Genomic DNA, 17414 nt, shown 5'->3' with positions numbered 1-17414 from the left:
CATGGTAGCTGTAATAGTTCTGTAATTGCTCTCCTACTTTAGTCCAAGTTTCTAAATTAACAGTTCCATCCTCAGGAAGCCATTGACATACGTCTTCTATAAAACTTTCTGTCTGACTGGGAGTAACCTTAACTCCTCTGCTAGCAAGCATAGGCGTTAAAAGATTAATACAGAGTCTTTTTTCTTTAGACTCAGTATGACCCATCCTGTCAATCTAAGTTCTGTACTAACTACCCGCTTACCCTACTTTTTCTCAATGGGGGGGGGGGGGTCTGCAGCAACCTATGGTGCAGTCCTATCCATCCCAAGTACGGGGGGACTTACCTAAGGGTCCCTGTTCGGGCGCCAGATGCCGGGGTCCAACCCCAGCAGGTCCAGGGGTTCCCAAAGGCGTAGACGGAGTCGGCGAAGAAGGAAGGACACGGAGACAGTGTTCAGTTGATCAGCAGCCTAGCCAGGATCTCCAGCCAAGTTCCGGTCTGGATCTCCAGAGAGGTTCTGGTGTTTATTGTCTTGTTACATCCGTATTTATACCAATTGATTTTAATCCTGTCAATTTCTATTACAAAGGTTAGGGCGTTTCTTATCTCCATTCCAGGGAGTAAAGATTATGTAGCTTAAGCATGATTGTTTGTAGTTAAAGTGATTAACTACCCGTCTGGCACTTAGTTAAGGAGTTTCATCCCCTCCCTAACTTCAGGGAAAAATCCCTACCTGGGGAAACATCCTTCTCGGAGAGGTGACCCTGGTTAAAACACACAGCGCTAAGGGGAGCAAACATATTAAGAACAGTATGCTATATACACCAGGTCCCTTGAAACATATGCTGTGCAGATGTTTCTTTCCTGCAGCGACTGTGTCAAGCAGCAAGGATGGACCGGCTTCCGGCAAGCCATCACCATATAAATACCAGGTGTTGTACAAATATATCATCAAATCATATAGTGTGTGATTTAGGGGGCTAGAGGTCAGAGCCCCTGTGCCATCCATTCAGGCAATAGCAGGGGAACAAACATGCCATTCCCATATATGCCCTCCCCACTTGGACCACCTGCCTCACTTTCACACCTGACCTCAATGGCACTGTTCATGAGCAGCAGGACTGAGAACTTGAATGAGCAGGTGGCACTCGGTCCCTGCGGATTGCGTGATTTCCTTTTGCTCAACTTCTTCAATGCCTTTTTCATGCTGAATTCTTTCTTCCTGAGTGTCTGCTATGGGGCAGCCTCTTGTTTCTCTGCAGAGGAGTTGAGGTGGTATCTGGCCAAGTATGATTCATCTGGTTTCCTTTTGTCTTGATGTTCTGGACGAGCCAAGGTTTGTCTTTCTGGAATTGCTGTTTCTGTACACCTGAAACAACATTAATTCAGTAATTCTGGGAGGAAAAATATATCTACTTGATATTAACTGGCTTCTCAGAATCTTTAGTCATCCCTGCAGGTTATGTCTAAGGGGTTTACAGTTTCATATGGAAATCTGTACTTTCTCACCTTTGGAAAAATACTATCTCATGTGAAAAAGAGTTATCCCCTGAAATGAAACCCTTTCAGTATATCATTCTTCTGCACCTACTAAGAAGATGTTTGAGTAACAGAGAACATGGGACATGGGAGGACTTTCTACTTTACCATCATCCTGTTCCCTGGAGCACTGCCTGGGCATATTTTGCTGAATCCGATTCAGCAAGCGGATGGATGAACGTCTTCAGGCTGTCAGATTCAAGGACTTGCTCCTTGCCCCTTCGGCAAAGAACCTCACATTGGAAAAGATCTTTCTCAGTTATCCTGGGGTCTCCAGCATCATTCCAGTGCACAGACATGGAGGCATCATCCACCACTATCCCCCAAAGCATTCTTGGGAAGGACAGTCCCAGAAAGTCATTGTTTCCTTCCAATTTGGCAGCATGTTGGCTTGGGTCCTCTGGTTATAGGTTGTCTTGGCACCCTGCTTGGTACCTGTGTCTCTCCAACACCTGTGATAGGATCAGCTTGGCTCCGTGCATCTCATGGGTACTCGGACTTGGCATGGAGATGCTCTACATTAAAAAGCATTGACTACTCTAATCCTATCCCTGAGCAGGGGGGTCACAGCACGGATGCCCAATATATACTGCCCTCCAAATTCTTGAGCAGGGGTGGGCAAACTTTTTGACTCGAGGGCCACAATGGGTTCTTAAACTGGACCGGAGGGCCGGAACAAAAGCATGGATGGAGTGTTTGTGTGAACTAATATAAATTCAAAGTAAACATCATTACATAAAAGGGTACGATCTTTTTTTTTAGTTTTATTCATTTCAAATGGACTGGTTCTGGCCCGCGGGCCATAGTTTGCCCACGGCTGTTCCAGAGTCTCAGCCATGGGGCCACCAGATGCTTAAGTCATGTGATTTCCCAAAGATGGCTCACAGCTGCTCTGGAGTTTGGGCCCTGGATAAGTGTAGGGGAGTGGATGTGTATAGGGCCCCCAGGTTCTCTCTTTCCAAAAAGCACAGAAAAATTGGGTTCAGGATACCAGAAAGAACTCTCATCTGCTGCCAGGGAGATTGTTTCTTGTTGATAGTTCACTGGATGTGTTGAGAGGTCATGAGTCTATCTCTCTTTCATCCCTAGAGAGGGAGAGGCCTATTGATGGCCTCTTTGATAGCTCAAGGTCAAGGCCTTGCTTAGTCCTAGCTTGGCTACCACCAAGAATGCCGGGGTCAGATGGGCCCCTGGGGGACTGTACCTCCCAGAAAATCGTGGTTGGCCCCATCTCAGCAGGTAGCCCCCCTGTCCAATGCACCCTCCACAAGCATGCTTCTTTGGTCTCTTCCAGCTACTCTTGCTGGTTGCTGGGTCCTGCTCACATGAGCCCAAACGAAGAGTCCTGCTTTATTACCCCGGGTCAAGTTGTCCCTAGAGTAGGGTGTGTTCCTGTATAGGTGGGGGTACAAGCAGTGTCACCTTTCCACGGTACCCTTCTATCTCCCTTTTTAGAGTATTAAGACCAAAGTTGGTAGTTAGACCACCTCAAACAGATAGAGAACATGGAACACAAAAACCACTGTAGTATCCTCTCCTCTGTGGTGAAGATGACTTGCATTTGACTTTAGTCACATCCCACACCCAGGATCTCATCTATGTTCAAGTACATAGCCATGATTATTTTCATATCTGCTTCATTCAGTCACGGCTACCTAAACATGTTGGAATTTTCCTTTTTAGTGAGTCTGTGTCCTTGTCCCATGAGTCCTTGTCCCATGTCTTGCACTAAGTGGTGTAATTTGTGCTCTCTGAGGGTCCATCCTTTGTTTCTAAAAGTGGAGTGCAAAGGCATTTGGGAACAGAATCCCCCAAAGTGCCCCTAGCCTAAGGACTGGATCCTTAATGGAGCCCCTGGGTGAGGGGTGGGCAAACTTTTTGACTCGAGGGCCACAATGGGTTCTTAAACTGGACCAGAGGGCCGGAACAAAAGCATGGATGGAGTGTTTGTGTGAACTAATATAAATTCAAAGTAAGCATCATTACATAAAAGGGTACCGTCTTTTTTGTTTTTAGTTTTATTCATTTTAAAGGGGCCGGATCTGGCCCGCGGTCCGTAGTTTGCCCACGGCTGGTCTAGATTCAGGCTCAGTCCATGGTCTCTGTGCCTCTAAACAGGATTACAGAGCATTCATGCACAAAGTCAGTATATTCTTGGAGGATATGCCCTAGAGCAACAGTTCTTAACCTGTGGGTTGCGACCCCTTTGTGGGTCGAAAGACCCTTTCACAGGGGTCTCCTAAGACCATCAGAAAACACATATATAATTACATATTGTTTTTGTGATTAATCACTATGCTTTAAGTATTTTCAATTTGTAACAATGAAATACACCCTGCATATCAGATATTTACATTACGATTCATAACAGTAGCAAAATTATAGTTATGAAGTAGCAACGAAAATAATTTTATGGTTGGGGGTCACCACAACATGAGGAACTGTATTAAAGTGTCACGGCATTAGGAAGGTTGAGAACCACTGCCCTAGAGGATAGGTGTTGGTGGGTTCAGGGTGGGGGTGGGGGGCTCCTAGTGTCTCTGGAAAAGCAGCCAGCTCCTTTTAGTTGCCTACCAAACATTGTTTCTTAAATGAGTTCTTTAAAGGCTGAAAAGATTTCCTTGTGCACTTTGCTAGCTCATGCCTCTACCGATTACTTATATGAAGGGACTTGTCCATTTTATGGGAGGGAAATTGGAGAGAGGGTTTGGAAACCACAATCTGGAATTTGGTGGAGAGAGGGTGTTTATTTGTTATGATTAAGGCACCCTTGCATCCCAAGGCTTCTGTAGGACCATTAGCTAATGTTCTTTGAAGCAAGAGCAACTGAATTTCCACTGAGGTGAAGAATCTAGAGCATCAGGCTCATCTTTTCCTTTGAAGATGAAATACCCACTTTGCTGACTTCCGTGGAGTTGAAGAAAGCCATTATGAAACTGGCCTTCCTCAATTAAGTCTGCTGGGTCCCAGAAATTCACCCATTGGTACCCTGGCCACCAGTCAGACAGTCTCTATTAGGCAACATGTTCAGGACCCTTTGAGATAGGAGAACAAACCTAGAGGAATCACAATACCTGATATCAAGCTATGCTATAAGGCCACTGTAATCAAAACAACTGGTAATGACAGAAGAGCAGGCATATGGATCAATGGAACACAACAGAGAGCCCAAACGTCAACCCACACCTACACTGTGAACTGATATTTGACAAAGGGGGCAACAGCATACAATGAGGTAAAGACAGTCTCTTCATTAGTAAATGGTATTGGGAAACTTGGATGGGTACATGTGAAACAATGAAATGAAACCACCAACTTATACCATTCAGAAGAATACATTCAAAATGAATAAAAGACTTAAATGTAAGTCATGAAACCATAAAAATCCTGGAAGAAAACATAGGCAGTAAACTCTCAGACATTACACATAGCAATATTTTTTGCTGATATGTCACACAGGGCAAGGGAAATAAAGGAAAATATAAACAAATGGGACTACATCAAACTAAAAAGCTTCTGCACAGCAAAGGGTACCGGCAACAACATGAAAAGAGAAGCCTCTGCATGGGAGAACATATTTGCCAAAGATACATCTGATAAGGGGTGAATCTCCAAAATATATAAAGTACTCATACAGTTCAACCAAAGAAGACAAACAATGCAATTTAAAAGTGGGCAGAGGTCTTGAGTAGATATTTCTCTAAAGAGGACATACAAATGGATGAGACAAGAAAAAATGCTCAATTTCACCCATCATTAGAGATATGCAAATTCAAAAGACAGTGAGGTACCACCTCACAACTACCAGAATGGCTACCATCAATAAATCAACAAACAAAAAGTGCTAGTGAGGATGTGGAGGAAAAGGAACCCTTGTATATTATTAGTGGAAATGTAGACAGGTGCAACCACTATGGAAGACTGTGTGGAGTTTCCTAAAGTAATGAAACATAAAGCTGCCATTTGACACAGTGATCCCACTTCTAGGAATATATCTTAAGAAGCCTGAACCACCGATCACAAAGAATATATGCAGCCCTATGTTCAAAGAGCATTATTTACAACTAGAGGCCCAGTGCACAAAACTCGATCACCGTAGGGGGTGGCCCTCAGCCAGGCCTGCACCCTCTTGCAGTCCGGGACCCCTCACTCTTTACCACCCACCTGATTGCTGCTCTTTAGTGCCTCCATGGAGGCGGGAGAGGTTGCTGCCACCACTGATGCACTCGCCACTGATGCACTGGCTGAACCGAGCTCCCCCTGTGGGAGAGCACTGACCAACAGGGGGTCAGCTCCTGCGTTGAGTGTCTGTCCCCTAGTGGTCAGGGCACGTCATAGTGACTGGTTGTTCCACCATTCAGTCAATTTGCATATTAGGCTTTTATTATGTAGGATAGCCAAGAGCTGAAAACAGTGCAGATGCCCATCAATAGAAGGGTGAATAAAAAAACAATGGTATATTTTCATAATGGAATACTACCTGGCATGAAAAGAGAAGGAATTCTTAACTTTTGAGACAGCATGTATGGATCTGGAGATTATTATACTCAGTGAAAGAAGCCAGTCAGAGAAAGAGAAAAACTATATGACCTCACTTATGTGTGGAATCTAGTGAACATTATCCGTCGAACAAACTAGAAACACAGGCATGAAGACATGGAACAGACTGACAGCGGTCAGAGGGGATGGGGGAGAGAGGGATTGGATGAAACTAACTGAAGGGATTAGCCAAAGAACATCCATGAACACAGATGGCAATGTGGTGAAGGCCAGAGGGTGCAGGGAAGACAGGTGCTATGTGAACAGGGTCAAAAGAAGGGAAAATATGGTATCTGTAATAGTGTCAAAAATAAAATAAAAACTTCTTGAAAGTATATTCCTATTTACAGTTATCTCTTAATAGAAAATAAATAAGGGGCTATTGCTCTCAGATGGGATGGAGGGTGAGCTATGGGAGAGCAGGGTCATTCTGAAGGGAGTAGGGAGCCTCTGTGAAAGGTTGAGGGCAGGAGATTCTGTGCAGCCTTAGAAGGAGGCTGCACTGATAAGCAAGTCAGCAGATCATGATTCATGGATGGACAGGAGGCACCCAAGGGAAGACCAGGGGAAGGGTGTTGTCATGAGGTAAAATGCTGGGACGAGGCAGAAATCCTGGCCCCGGGAAGACTGAGATATCAATAAACCTCCGACAATCTCCAAATTATGCTTTATTCTCACTGTCACCTTCCTTCCTTAGGCCTGCTCTTGCCTGGGCCCCAGGGTTCTACTAATTGTCATCTGAAAGAGTTCATTCATACTTAGAGGACAGATTAATTGTGAGGCAGAAGGTGGGCCATGGGCTAGAAAGGCAGGAAATATCATGGACTCCTGATGAATTCAGGCAAGGGGTCAAGACTCCACGATGCCACTTACTAGCCATGTATTCTTGGGAAAATTAGCAGGCCCAATGGGCATCAGGTTCTTCCTCTGTGAAGTAAGTGGGTCTGATAAGCCCTGTCTTATAGGACTGCAGGGATGTGTGGAGTGTTTGTAAACCACTGTGCACAGTACCTAGTGGAGACTGAATCTGTAATGAATGGCAGTTATTTCTAATATCGTTTTTATCCCAGATACTTCCACTCTCGCCTCTGGCACTGTGATTACTTGTTTGTTATTAAGGTCATATTAGAGAATGTGCAGCTCAGTTGGGCACAGAACACCCAGTCGGCCAAACAGGATACCCAATTCATGGCTGTATGCTGACATTCAGGTGTGGGGAGCCTTCCCAGCTGGACACACACAAAGATGCCAAAAAGAGAATCTACTTACAACTCTTTCCCTCTGTCCAAGCTGCTCTTTCATTCAAACAAATGCTTTCATTCATTTCACCCCCACCCAAAATCTACCCCTTGATAATGATTGGCCAGAGTACACTCAAGATCATTAACATTTAATCCCAATTAGGCTCTCCCAGGCCATCATGTTTCTCATGGCTCAGTAACTCTATTTCTGTAGAAATCTGTGCAGATGATGGGTATAACACGCCTAGTGCTCATACTGTCCAATGGCACAGTGTCTGCGTGGCTCATGCCATGCACATCATTTTTTAATTAAGGTATTACATATGAGTCCTTATCCACCCATTGCCCTCCTCCAGCCCCCCACACATGCCATCATCCCCCTGGCGTCTGTGTCCATTGGTTAGGCCTATATGCTTCATACAAGTCCTTTGGTTGATCTCTCCCCCTTACCTCCACCCTCCCCTACCTTCCCTCTGAGGTTTGATGGTCAGATCGATGCTTCTCTGTATTTGGATGTTTTTGTCCATCCATTTGTTGTTCATTATATTCCATATATAAGTGAGATCATGTGATAATTATCTTTCTCTGACTGGCTTATTTGGCTTAACATAATGCTCTCCAGTTCCACCATGCTGTTGCAACTACGCTGCGGTATAAATGAAGGCCATTCAAAATAGAGTGCTGTTCCCTGGAGGCCCACCACCTCACCTGTTCTGTTACTTGTTTGTAAGATTTAGGGGACACCTAACCCCTCCCTTATATGACTATAGCTCCTACACTATCATTCTGTGGGTGGGTGTGCCCTGCTTATGTTGGTGTCCCCACTACTAACACAGGATCTTCCAGAGGACATAGGCTCAGTGAGTGTCTGGGGATTAAATGAACCACTGAGCAGGGGTCGTCTTTATGCAGATGAAATCCCTCCACTTTCTTGCCGGAACCAAGGATCCTTCGATAAGTTGTTTCATGCAAAGACAGACGAGAAGAGATAAGAATCAAAAATTAACAACCTTTTGCTATTATTTTTCTATTTATTAACTCCATTGCATGTACTGCCGAGTTCTTACACGTTTCCAAGGAAATCCTTTTATAATGCCACGTTATCTATTTTGGGATCACAAACTAGGATGGAAAGTGTCCCAATTTTGGTTATACAATAGCAAATCTCTTACTCTTGAGCTGGACATGTAGAAATATATAATGTGATCAATGTCATTTACAAACTCACATGCTAAAAGTTTATGAAAGCTTCTATGAAAAGGGACATTCAAAAATTTCCTTAAAAATCGCAAAATAATAAATCACAAATTTCTCAATCATAATAGGAGCTCATACCTTTCCCTGGGCCTCACTATTAGTTTCTTCTCAAACATAGAGTTGAAAATTGGATGCACTTTCTGCCCAGCAAAAGAAGTTAATGCTCATGGGCCTGAAAAGTGCCTGGATTCAACTCTGGCTCAGGCATAGTGTCATTACTCAGGCCCTTCAAGCAGGGATGAAAGGGAATAGGGATCCCTGTCATTAACCCCGAGCACAAACTGGAGGGTGTTCAACATGGTAGTCTCTGCATGTGCTCGGGGACCCCACAGGAACTCATAGCATGCAGGATCACTATTGGGCACCTGGCGGTACAGCAGGTACTGTTCCTGGACCCAAATTTTGGTGATGAGCTCCCTGGGCTCCCCATAGAGCCAATGCTCCTTCCCATCATACACCCCTACAACATTCAGTGCTTCCCAGACTTTTTCCTCAGGGGCACAATCACCCTCTGAGGCGATCACCCACAGAACTGTGACCAGGAGGCCTGTGTTGGGATATCTGTGCCCATCGCTCACCATCCCATCATAGCTGAGCCCCAAGGCAGTGGCCAGGACATAGGTGTGAGTACTGGGGTCCATTTCTTTCACAACAATACCAAAGCCCCACTGGATGCATTCAGTGGCTGCACTGAAGAGCTCAGGAAAGTGGTCCTGGTGCTCTTTGATGACACTACTCAGCATTTCTGCCTTGTTGGTCGGCTCCTTTGCACGATACTTAAGGAGTAGAAACTCCACCATTTCTACCATCTTCAAATGCAGTGCTTTGTGGAGCAAGGAATCGGCATCTTCATCAGGGCCTCCCTCAGTGTTTGGACCCTCCTCATCTTGGCTGCTGGAGCTCACATCGTCAGCGTGTCTCCATGGAAAGGCTGCCATGGCATGGGGGGAGGCACCCTGAGGACTCTGGGGAGGACTTGGTGTCTCAGCAGCAGACACCTCCTCTAGGCTGTCTATAAACAGGACTGAGGGGGAGGAAGACCGAGAGGAGGAGAGAGACAGGGCCTCCTCCTCATCCTCCTCCTCCTCCTCCTCCTCCTGCATAGCCCAGAACAGTTCCTCTACCAACATGTCAGGGATCTCCATTGGGTCCAGATGGTCTTCCTCAGGCTTCCACGGCTCACTCATATGATGACCAGGCATGATGACTCGTGCTCGAACAGTGACCGAGTGTGGGCAGAAGATGGGCGATTAGCACCCACGGGCCTGGGGGAAGGGGAGTATGAGAGGCATGAGCTGAGAAACACACCCTAGGCGGCTCTGACAAAGGTGACTTCCAGGTCTCCCCTTTAGGGGTGTCCATGGGCCTCACAGGGCTCACTCCTGATCAGCCTGCCCACTAGGAGCCTGAAGTAGGAAGTGACATGACTGCTCAGGGTGTAGAAGGCACAGCGCAGGGTTCTGTAGCTGACGGTGGGGTGTGGAGGTGTCAGGCAATGTGGGGTCCCCTCTGACAGTGGTGGCGAGCCCATGGGGACATATTCATGGTCGGAACCTCACCTTAATTCCTAGCACTTCCTGGCCTCCTGCTGCTCTGTGACCTGAGAATATGTAGCATAAACCAAGGCCTTCACCTCCTTCTATCCGGGGGCTCTGCTGGTGGGAAAAACGGAGCACCTCAGGATGCCCATGGCAATCACAGTCCTGGAACCCCAATGCTGACAGGAGGGGCAGCAGGACTCTGTGAGGTCCCCTCTGTTGTGGGTGGGAGGTTCCTCCTTGCACATGTAGGATCCTCACCCTTCCCCTGCCAGGGCCAGGCCCCTCACTGCCTTCTGCTGGCCTGAGGTCAAACTCTCAGAACAAGACCACACACACCTGACACTTGAATGAAGAAAATGAGGGGGTCCCTCTCCCAGAGGATCAAGAAGGGGTGACTGAAGATTTGGGTCCATCTACGCTGGGTTAAGGCTCTGATCACTTCTCACCATGACGCACTGCAGGGTTTCAGACACTCTCTCTGCTGACTGAGCGCAATCTACTTAGACTTAGGGTGCACCTCCCTGAGATACAGGAGTAGGGAAGTGAGCTGAGGTAATCCAGGCCCTATTCCGAGTTTCCCCATTGCTGACAGAGGAGGCAGGGTAAGTCTGGGTTCCCATGTGCTCTGCTCCCCCTCAGTGCTCACCTTGATTCTTGGCAGGAACTGGGACTCGTCTCTCTGTTGACAAAATTTGGATCCTGGGGATGATATGACGTATGGTCTCACACCAAGGTCCTCACCTTGCTGATAGCTCTGAGACAAAAGTGAACAGGAGCTCCATCTGCCCCCACCCCTGTTCAGGTTATCACACAACTGACACCAGGGCCTGGGCCCATCCATTCCGGGTAGAGTTCCCGTAGTCTGGCCTCAGGATACTTGCCTTTCTTCCTGGACTGGCCTGGGTCTGAATCCAGCTGACTTGATTTCACCCTGAATAACTGTCCTCAGTGACAAAAGCTCAGGACGAGCAGGCATGTGGAAAGGGAGAGCATGTCACACCCAGGTAACCCTGCTTGGGGAATCTGGATGCTGAGGACAGGACACTCCCTGATGCTGAGGGCTCTCTTCTTTTCTCGGGGAGCTCATAGCTGCAGTTTCCCACAAGAAAGCATTCACAGCTTTATGACCCTTCCACAACCTCCGCTCATCTGTGCATGAACTGAAGCCATTCCCTCTGACCAAGGCCCTGTCCTTCCAGAGTGCCCTCAGACAAACGTGAGGAGGAACCACCTCTGCCGACCCATGCCAGGCCTTTCCCAGGGCTGACAACAGCACAGACTGGGTTCAGGGCACCCATTGTCTGGAGTGTGGTATCCTCTTTCCTCCCTGTGCTACCTAGGCTTACTCAGAGAGTGCCTGGGACCTTTCCCTTCTGCTGAACTGAGAGTGAATACTGCAGGCCATGCCCTCCATCTCTCTGAGACCTCCAAGGTGGATTTTAAGACACACCACATTGACTATCGTGCCGAGTGTGCCAGTTGTGCCTGCAGAGCCTAAGCCAGCCAGTCGCTGTGTTTACTGGGGTGGGAAGTACCATCATCCTGCCTCAAGACCCACACTTTAATTACCAGCATTGCCTGGCACACCTCCCACGTTGCCGTGAATCCAGAACCTTGAAGACAATGCCCTCACCTCCCTTTGCCACTGCTAAGGTAGAAGTCTGGAAGCAACCCAAATCCCCAGCCCTACCATGAGGCTTGCAGGTGCTGCTGGCAGGAACAGGCACACTGCGGACACTTACGGCTCTAGCCAAGCCTCAGGCATACAGACATCCAGGTGTGCTAGGGGGCTTCCTGAGTCCTACCTCGGGTCCTCACCTGGTATCCTGGCAGAGCCCTGCAGCCCCCTTCTTTGCCTACCTGGAGCCTGACCCCTCAGAGCTCAGGGGGTGGAGTCCGCTTGTCTTCCTGCAGGATCCTCACCGTAACTCCTGGCTGGAGCTGGAACCTCCTGTCAACCTGAGAGGCCCAAGTCAGGAAGAGAGCATGTGGACATGGACCAGGGACTTCCAAGGGTTCACAGTACGGGTAATGTGGGGCATCACTGTTGTGGTGTCCAGGGTCCCTCAGTCTTCCCTTTGCATGTTCACCTGGACTTGGGGCAAGACCCGGGTCCTCCCCTCTGCCACATATGTCATTCCCCTGAATTCCAAGGGCTGACATCAGGTCTGGGCTTCTGCGGTTCCTCTCTGCATGGTCATCCACCATAGGGCCTCCCAACACTTTGAGCAGGGCAGACTTCTGTGGACCCCCTCCAGTTAGGGTTCCTGGATTCCCCCAGTCCTCCCTGGGGGTCCTCACCTTGACTGTTCCCTCTGCCCACCTGAGACCCTGCTCCTTACACCGAACCCCAGAGCCTGTCAGACCCGGATGCAATAGTCAGGAAAAGCACCTTGACTCTGGGCAGTGCTTCTGCATCCCTTCTGTGGACCTGAGTGAGGCCTCACATGATTTACCAAGTTTCCAGTCTCCCTCTGACCTGCATGCGGAAGTCAGGAGACACCTCACAGGGTCATCTGACATGGACTCCTCCATGGCTAATATCAGAGGAGGCCCTTTATGGGTTCCCCTAAATTGTGGGGTCCTGGTCCCCATCTTCTCTTCTTCAGCGGACTTGTGGCACTGCTCCTTACCCTGAAACCCAGTCTCTCACACCTGATGCAGAAGTCACCCCATCCTGTAGTACCCCGCCCACTCTGGTCCTCCCCGGACTGAGGATTCTGAGGTCCAGGGCCCCCAATCTCCCTCAGGGACCACAACTTGACAGCGGCAGGACCTGGGGGCCCCCTCTGCTGCCTGAAGCCCTGCTCCTTCTACCAAACCCCCCAGTGTCTCTCAGACCCAATGCAGAAATCACAAAGCACAATGTGTGAGATCACCCCTCCCCCACCCCAGGAGGCCTGCCTGATAGACACCCTTGTGGGGTCCAGGCCGCCCAGTCTCCCTCAGGTTCCCACACTGACGCCGGCCAGGTCCGGACCCTCTCTGCCGACCTGAGATGCTGCTCTGACACGGAGCCGCCCGAGGGTCTCAGAGCACGAGGACCCGGAAGTCAGTCCTGACCACTCGTGGTCATCCCGCGCCTTGGGGCTCCCGGGACTGACGGCTCTGGACCCAGAGTCACCATGTCCTCCCCACGGCCTCACCATGAGGCCTGCAGGTCCTAGGACCCTCCCTCTGTGAACCGCGAGGCCGGACCCCCACACGGAGGCCCTCACCCCCGAGACCCCAGGGGAGGCCTGTGGGCATACCTCCCCAGGGCTCCCAACTCGGGCTGAACTAGCTCCCCGGGTACCTCCGTCTGGTCCTCACCCTGATCCCAGGCAGAGCCTGGGCCCCGCCGACCTGAGGAGGCTCCCCTCAGCGCCTGTACCGTCTACCGACCCGAAGCCGGCCTCCCAAAGATGGCGCTCAGCTCCCTCAGACTTCTCAGGCAGAAGTCCATGAGTCAGTGACATCACTTCTGGAAACCAATTGTGTGGTCACCCAGGACACTTGACAGGGGCGGAGTTCTGCTCCTTTGTGCCCCGCCCGCCCCTTCTGGTCCCTATCTGGGCTGAATGGCCTGTGCCACCACCCTGTGCTGACCTGGGTCTGTGCCCCGCAGGCCAAGTGCCCTGAGACAAACCTGTGGAGGAACTACCTCTGCCGACCCATGCCGAGCCTTACCCAGGACTGATAGCAGCACAGACTGGGTTCAAGGCACCCACTGTTTGGAGTGTGGTATCCTCCTTCCACACAACCCATGCACAGTGGGAGAGTGCCTGGGACCTTTCCCTTCTGCTGAACTGAGAGTGAATACTGCAGGCCTTGCCCTCCATCTCTCTGAGACCTCCAAGGTGGACTTTAAGACACACCACGTTGACTATCGTGCCCAGTGTGCCAGTTGTGCCAGCAGACACTAAGCCAGCCGTTCCCTGTGTTTACTGGGGTGGGAAGTACCATCATCCTGCCTCAAGACCCACACTTTATTTACCAGTATTGCCTGGCACCCCTCCCACGTTGCCCTGAATCCAGAACCTTCAGGACAATTCCCTCGCCTCCCTTTTCCACTCCTAAGGTAGAAGTCTGGAAGCAACGCAAATCCACAGGCCTACCATGAGGCTTGCAGGTGCTGCTGGCAAGTACAGGCACACTGCGGACACTTATGGCCCTGGCCAAGCCTCAGGCATGCATACTTCAAGGTGTGCTAGGGGGCTTCCTCAGTCCTCAGACCACGAGAACCCGGAAGCCAGTTCTCACCACTCTTGGTCATCCCGCGCCTTCGGGCTCCCGGGACTGACTGCTCTGGCCCAGAGTCACCTTGTCCTCCCCACGCCCTCACCATGAGTCCTGCAGGTCCTGGGACCCTGCCCATGGGTAGGAGACCCAGCCAGAGAGAAAGGGAGGGAATGCAGAGGTGCTGGGCACAGGGACTGTCAGGACACTGGATTGGGAAGAGAGTGCACAGGTGGCAGCTTTAATGTCCTCAGAGCCTGGTCTTTGAGATTGGGTGTGTTTTCATAAACAGGAGGACATAATAGCTGATATCAGGTTCATGTACTTTAAAGACAGGAGGGGAAAGACAAGCAGAGTGGGGGTGCTCATGTCGAGTGTGGTAACGAGGCCCAGGCCCTATGATGATGATGTGTAGCCACCGGTTCTGACTATCCTCTTAATGGGCAGGTACTCACAGCCCTATGGAGACTGAGCTCCGCCAGGTACTAGGACCCGGCTGAATCCGCAGGCTGTGTTTCTGCTCCTGTGACTGCACAGCTCTGAGGAGGTACGACCCCCTTCCCCAGGTACAAGGAAGAGAGGCAAGAACAGCGGGTGAGGTAGTCAGGGCCCAAGATCATGGGCCATATTTTGATCCCTAGGTGCCACCTTCGCAACTGTAGAATGTGGTGACAATGGCACTGCCCACCCAGTTATTTGAGGCTTGAATTCTAGGATCCGTGGATCATGCCCATCCCAGGGCCTGATAGGGGCATGCTGTGTGGGTTCTAGTGCCAATTGTTCCTGGTCCTGTTATTCCTGTCTCTAGGCTGCAGTGGGGACCAGGTGTGCCTGCTGAGAGCGGATAGTATTGGTGCAGCCAGGGAATGGAGGAGGGTGGCTCCCAAAGTGATCGAGTGTAGACACCTGGCTGGAGGATCTGAGCTCGCACAGGGGTACCCCAGGGCCCAGCTGAGGTTTGATTATAAGGATTTACAATCAGGAGCCTTGGAAGAGGGACCAGGGTGCATGGGGACTGTAGCACCTTGGGGTGAAAAGAGGAGGGAGCTGACAGTCTTGGAGGAGGGGGGAAGAAACAAAACCCAGGAGGGTCTTTGCTGGGAGAGGACTAGAACCCACTCACCCGGTGTGAAGCCAAAGCTCCCGTTCTCCCACATCTGTGCTCCCCTGGTCTCAGTGACCTTCTTTGTGGAACTGAACACACCCTGTCCTGAGTGCCTCTCCTTACCTGTCGCCACCTTCTTCCTTGAGCTCCCCAAAGACTCCATCTGATGGGCGAGGCATCTGCATCACCAGCCCTTTCCATGGGGCCTGGCAGCTGAGTGCGTGGGGATAGGAAGAAGGAGCCAACACTCTCTGCTCTCCCACCATCCCTGTCAGTGGGGTTCCAGGGCCCCAGGGGACACTGGGGGAAGAGGTCAGCCCACAGACCATGAACACGGAGGCCTGATGCATGATGCTTATTGACATTCACACTTTTGGGTTTCCACAGCCCACGTGAGGCCCACGGACCTCTGGGGAGATGGAGTTCTCCTGCCTCTCCTGGCAGCCTTATGCAGGCTTGGTCTTAAATGGGGCCATGACTCTGGAGACTTGTTGGCGACCCTACGGAGCTGCCACAAGAACTGCAGCATCGCCATCCACATCGCTCACAGGGACTGGGAAGAGCCCTCTGGCTGGAGCTGCTGCTGGAGAGGCTGGGCTGGAACCCCATGTAGATTCAGACTCTTCTCCCAAAGGGAGAAATATGGGAGAGGAGTGAGCGCTGGCAAGGCCTGACACCCTGAGAGCTGCTCACACTCCTCCAAGAATACCCCCAAGGACCTTGCTCAGGAGTTTGGGGCTTGTTTTCTTTTGAAGCTGTGGAGATCGGGCTGTAGTTTGTGTAAGCAGCACACCTTCAAAGGGGCAACAAGGGGCCCAGGCTTGGGTTCCGTGGGCCGAGTTCCTATGATTTGGGTGAACCCTTCTGTCTATATTGAGTCTCAGTTCCTGTTGGTGATCTGAGAGGCAGGAACAGGTTCAAGTTTACATGTGGCGTTGTCTATGTGTTGTGTTTTTTTTGTTTGTTTGTTTGTTTAGTGTGAGTGTGTGTGTTTTTTTTTACTGTTCTGAAAACCAGACTATGTATTTATTTTTATTTATTTTTTTATTTTTCCCTCCTCTCCATTACTTTTTTTTTAATTGCTTAAAGTATTACTCAGGGCATTACATATGTTTCCTTATTTTCCCCCCTCCCTTGACAGGCCCCTAGCCTCCCCTCTCCCCCAATGTCTTATGTCCATTGGTTATGCTTATATGCATGCATACAAGTCCTTTGCTTGATCTCTTACCCCCTCCTCCTGCCCCCCAACCCTCCCCGGCCTTCCTACTGCAGTTTGACAATCTGTTTGAGGCAGCTCTGCCTCTGTATCTATTATTGTTCAAAAGTTTATAATGGTCTCTATTATCCAGGAATGAGTGAGATCATGTGGTATTTTTCCTTCATTGGCTGGCTTATTTCACTTCGCATAATGCTCTCCAGTTCCATCCATGCCATTGCAAATGGTAAGAGTTCCTTCCTTTTTACAGCAGCATAGTATTCCATCGTGTAGATGTACCACCGTTTTCTAATCCATTCATCTACTGATGGGCACTTAGGCTGTTTCCAGATCTTAGCTATGGTGAATTGTGCTGCTATGAACATAGGGGTGCATCTATCCTTTCTGATTGGTGTTTCTGGTTTCTTGGGATATATACCTAGAAGTGGGATCACAGGGTCAGATGGGAGTTCCATTTTCAGTTTCTTGAGGAAACTCCATACTGTCTTCCATAGTGGCTGCACCAGTCTGCATTCCCACCAGCGGTGCACAAGTGTTCCTTTTTCTCCACATCCTCTCCAGCACTTGTCGTTTGTTGATTTGTTGATGATAGCCAGTCTGACAGGTGTGAGATGGTACCTCATTGTTGTTTTGATTTGCATCTCTCGGATGATTAGTGACTTTGAGCAAGTTTTCATATGTCTCTTGGCTTTCTGAATGTCCTCTTTTGAAAGGTGTCTATTTAGGTCCTTTGCCCATTGTTTGATTGGATTGTTTAACTTTCTTTTGTTAAGTTGT

General features: G+C 49.5%; 1 protein-coding gene across 1 annotated transcript; it reads right to left on the bottom strand.

Annotated features, from left to right (window-relative positions):
* Positions 1–8772: 8772 nt before the first annotated feature.
* Positions 8773–9366, bottom strand: LOC308511863 (melanoma-associated antigen 10-like; the record flags this gene model as incomplete). Its single annotated transcript, XM_081081708.1, has 1 exon — positions 8773–9366. One exon carries the CDS (start codon positions 9364–9366, stop codon positions 8773–8775), a length of 594 nt encoding a protein of 197 aa, XP_080937834.1.
* Between the last annotated feature and the right edge of the window lie 8048 nt (positions 9367–17414).

Source organism: Myotis nattereri (assembly GCF_964212035.1).
Source record: "Myotis nattereri genome assembly, chromosome: X".
NCBI lineage: Eukaryota > Metazoa > Chordata > Mammalia > Chiroptera > Vespertilionidae > Myotis > Myotis nattereri.
Note: the sequence above shows the minus strand (reverse complement) of the source record. Positions and strands in the feature narration are given on the sequence as shown.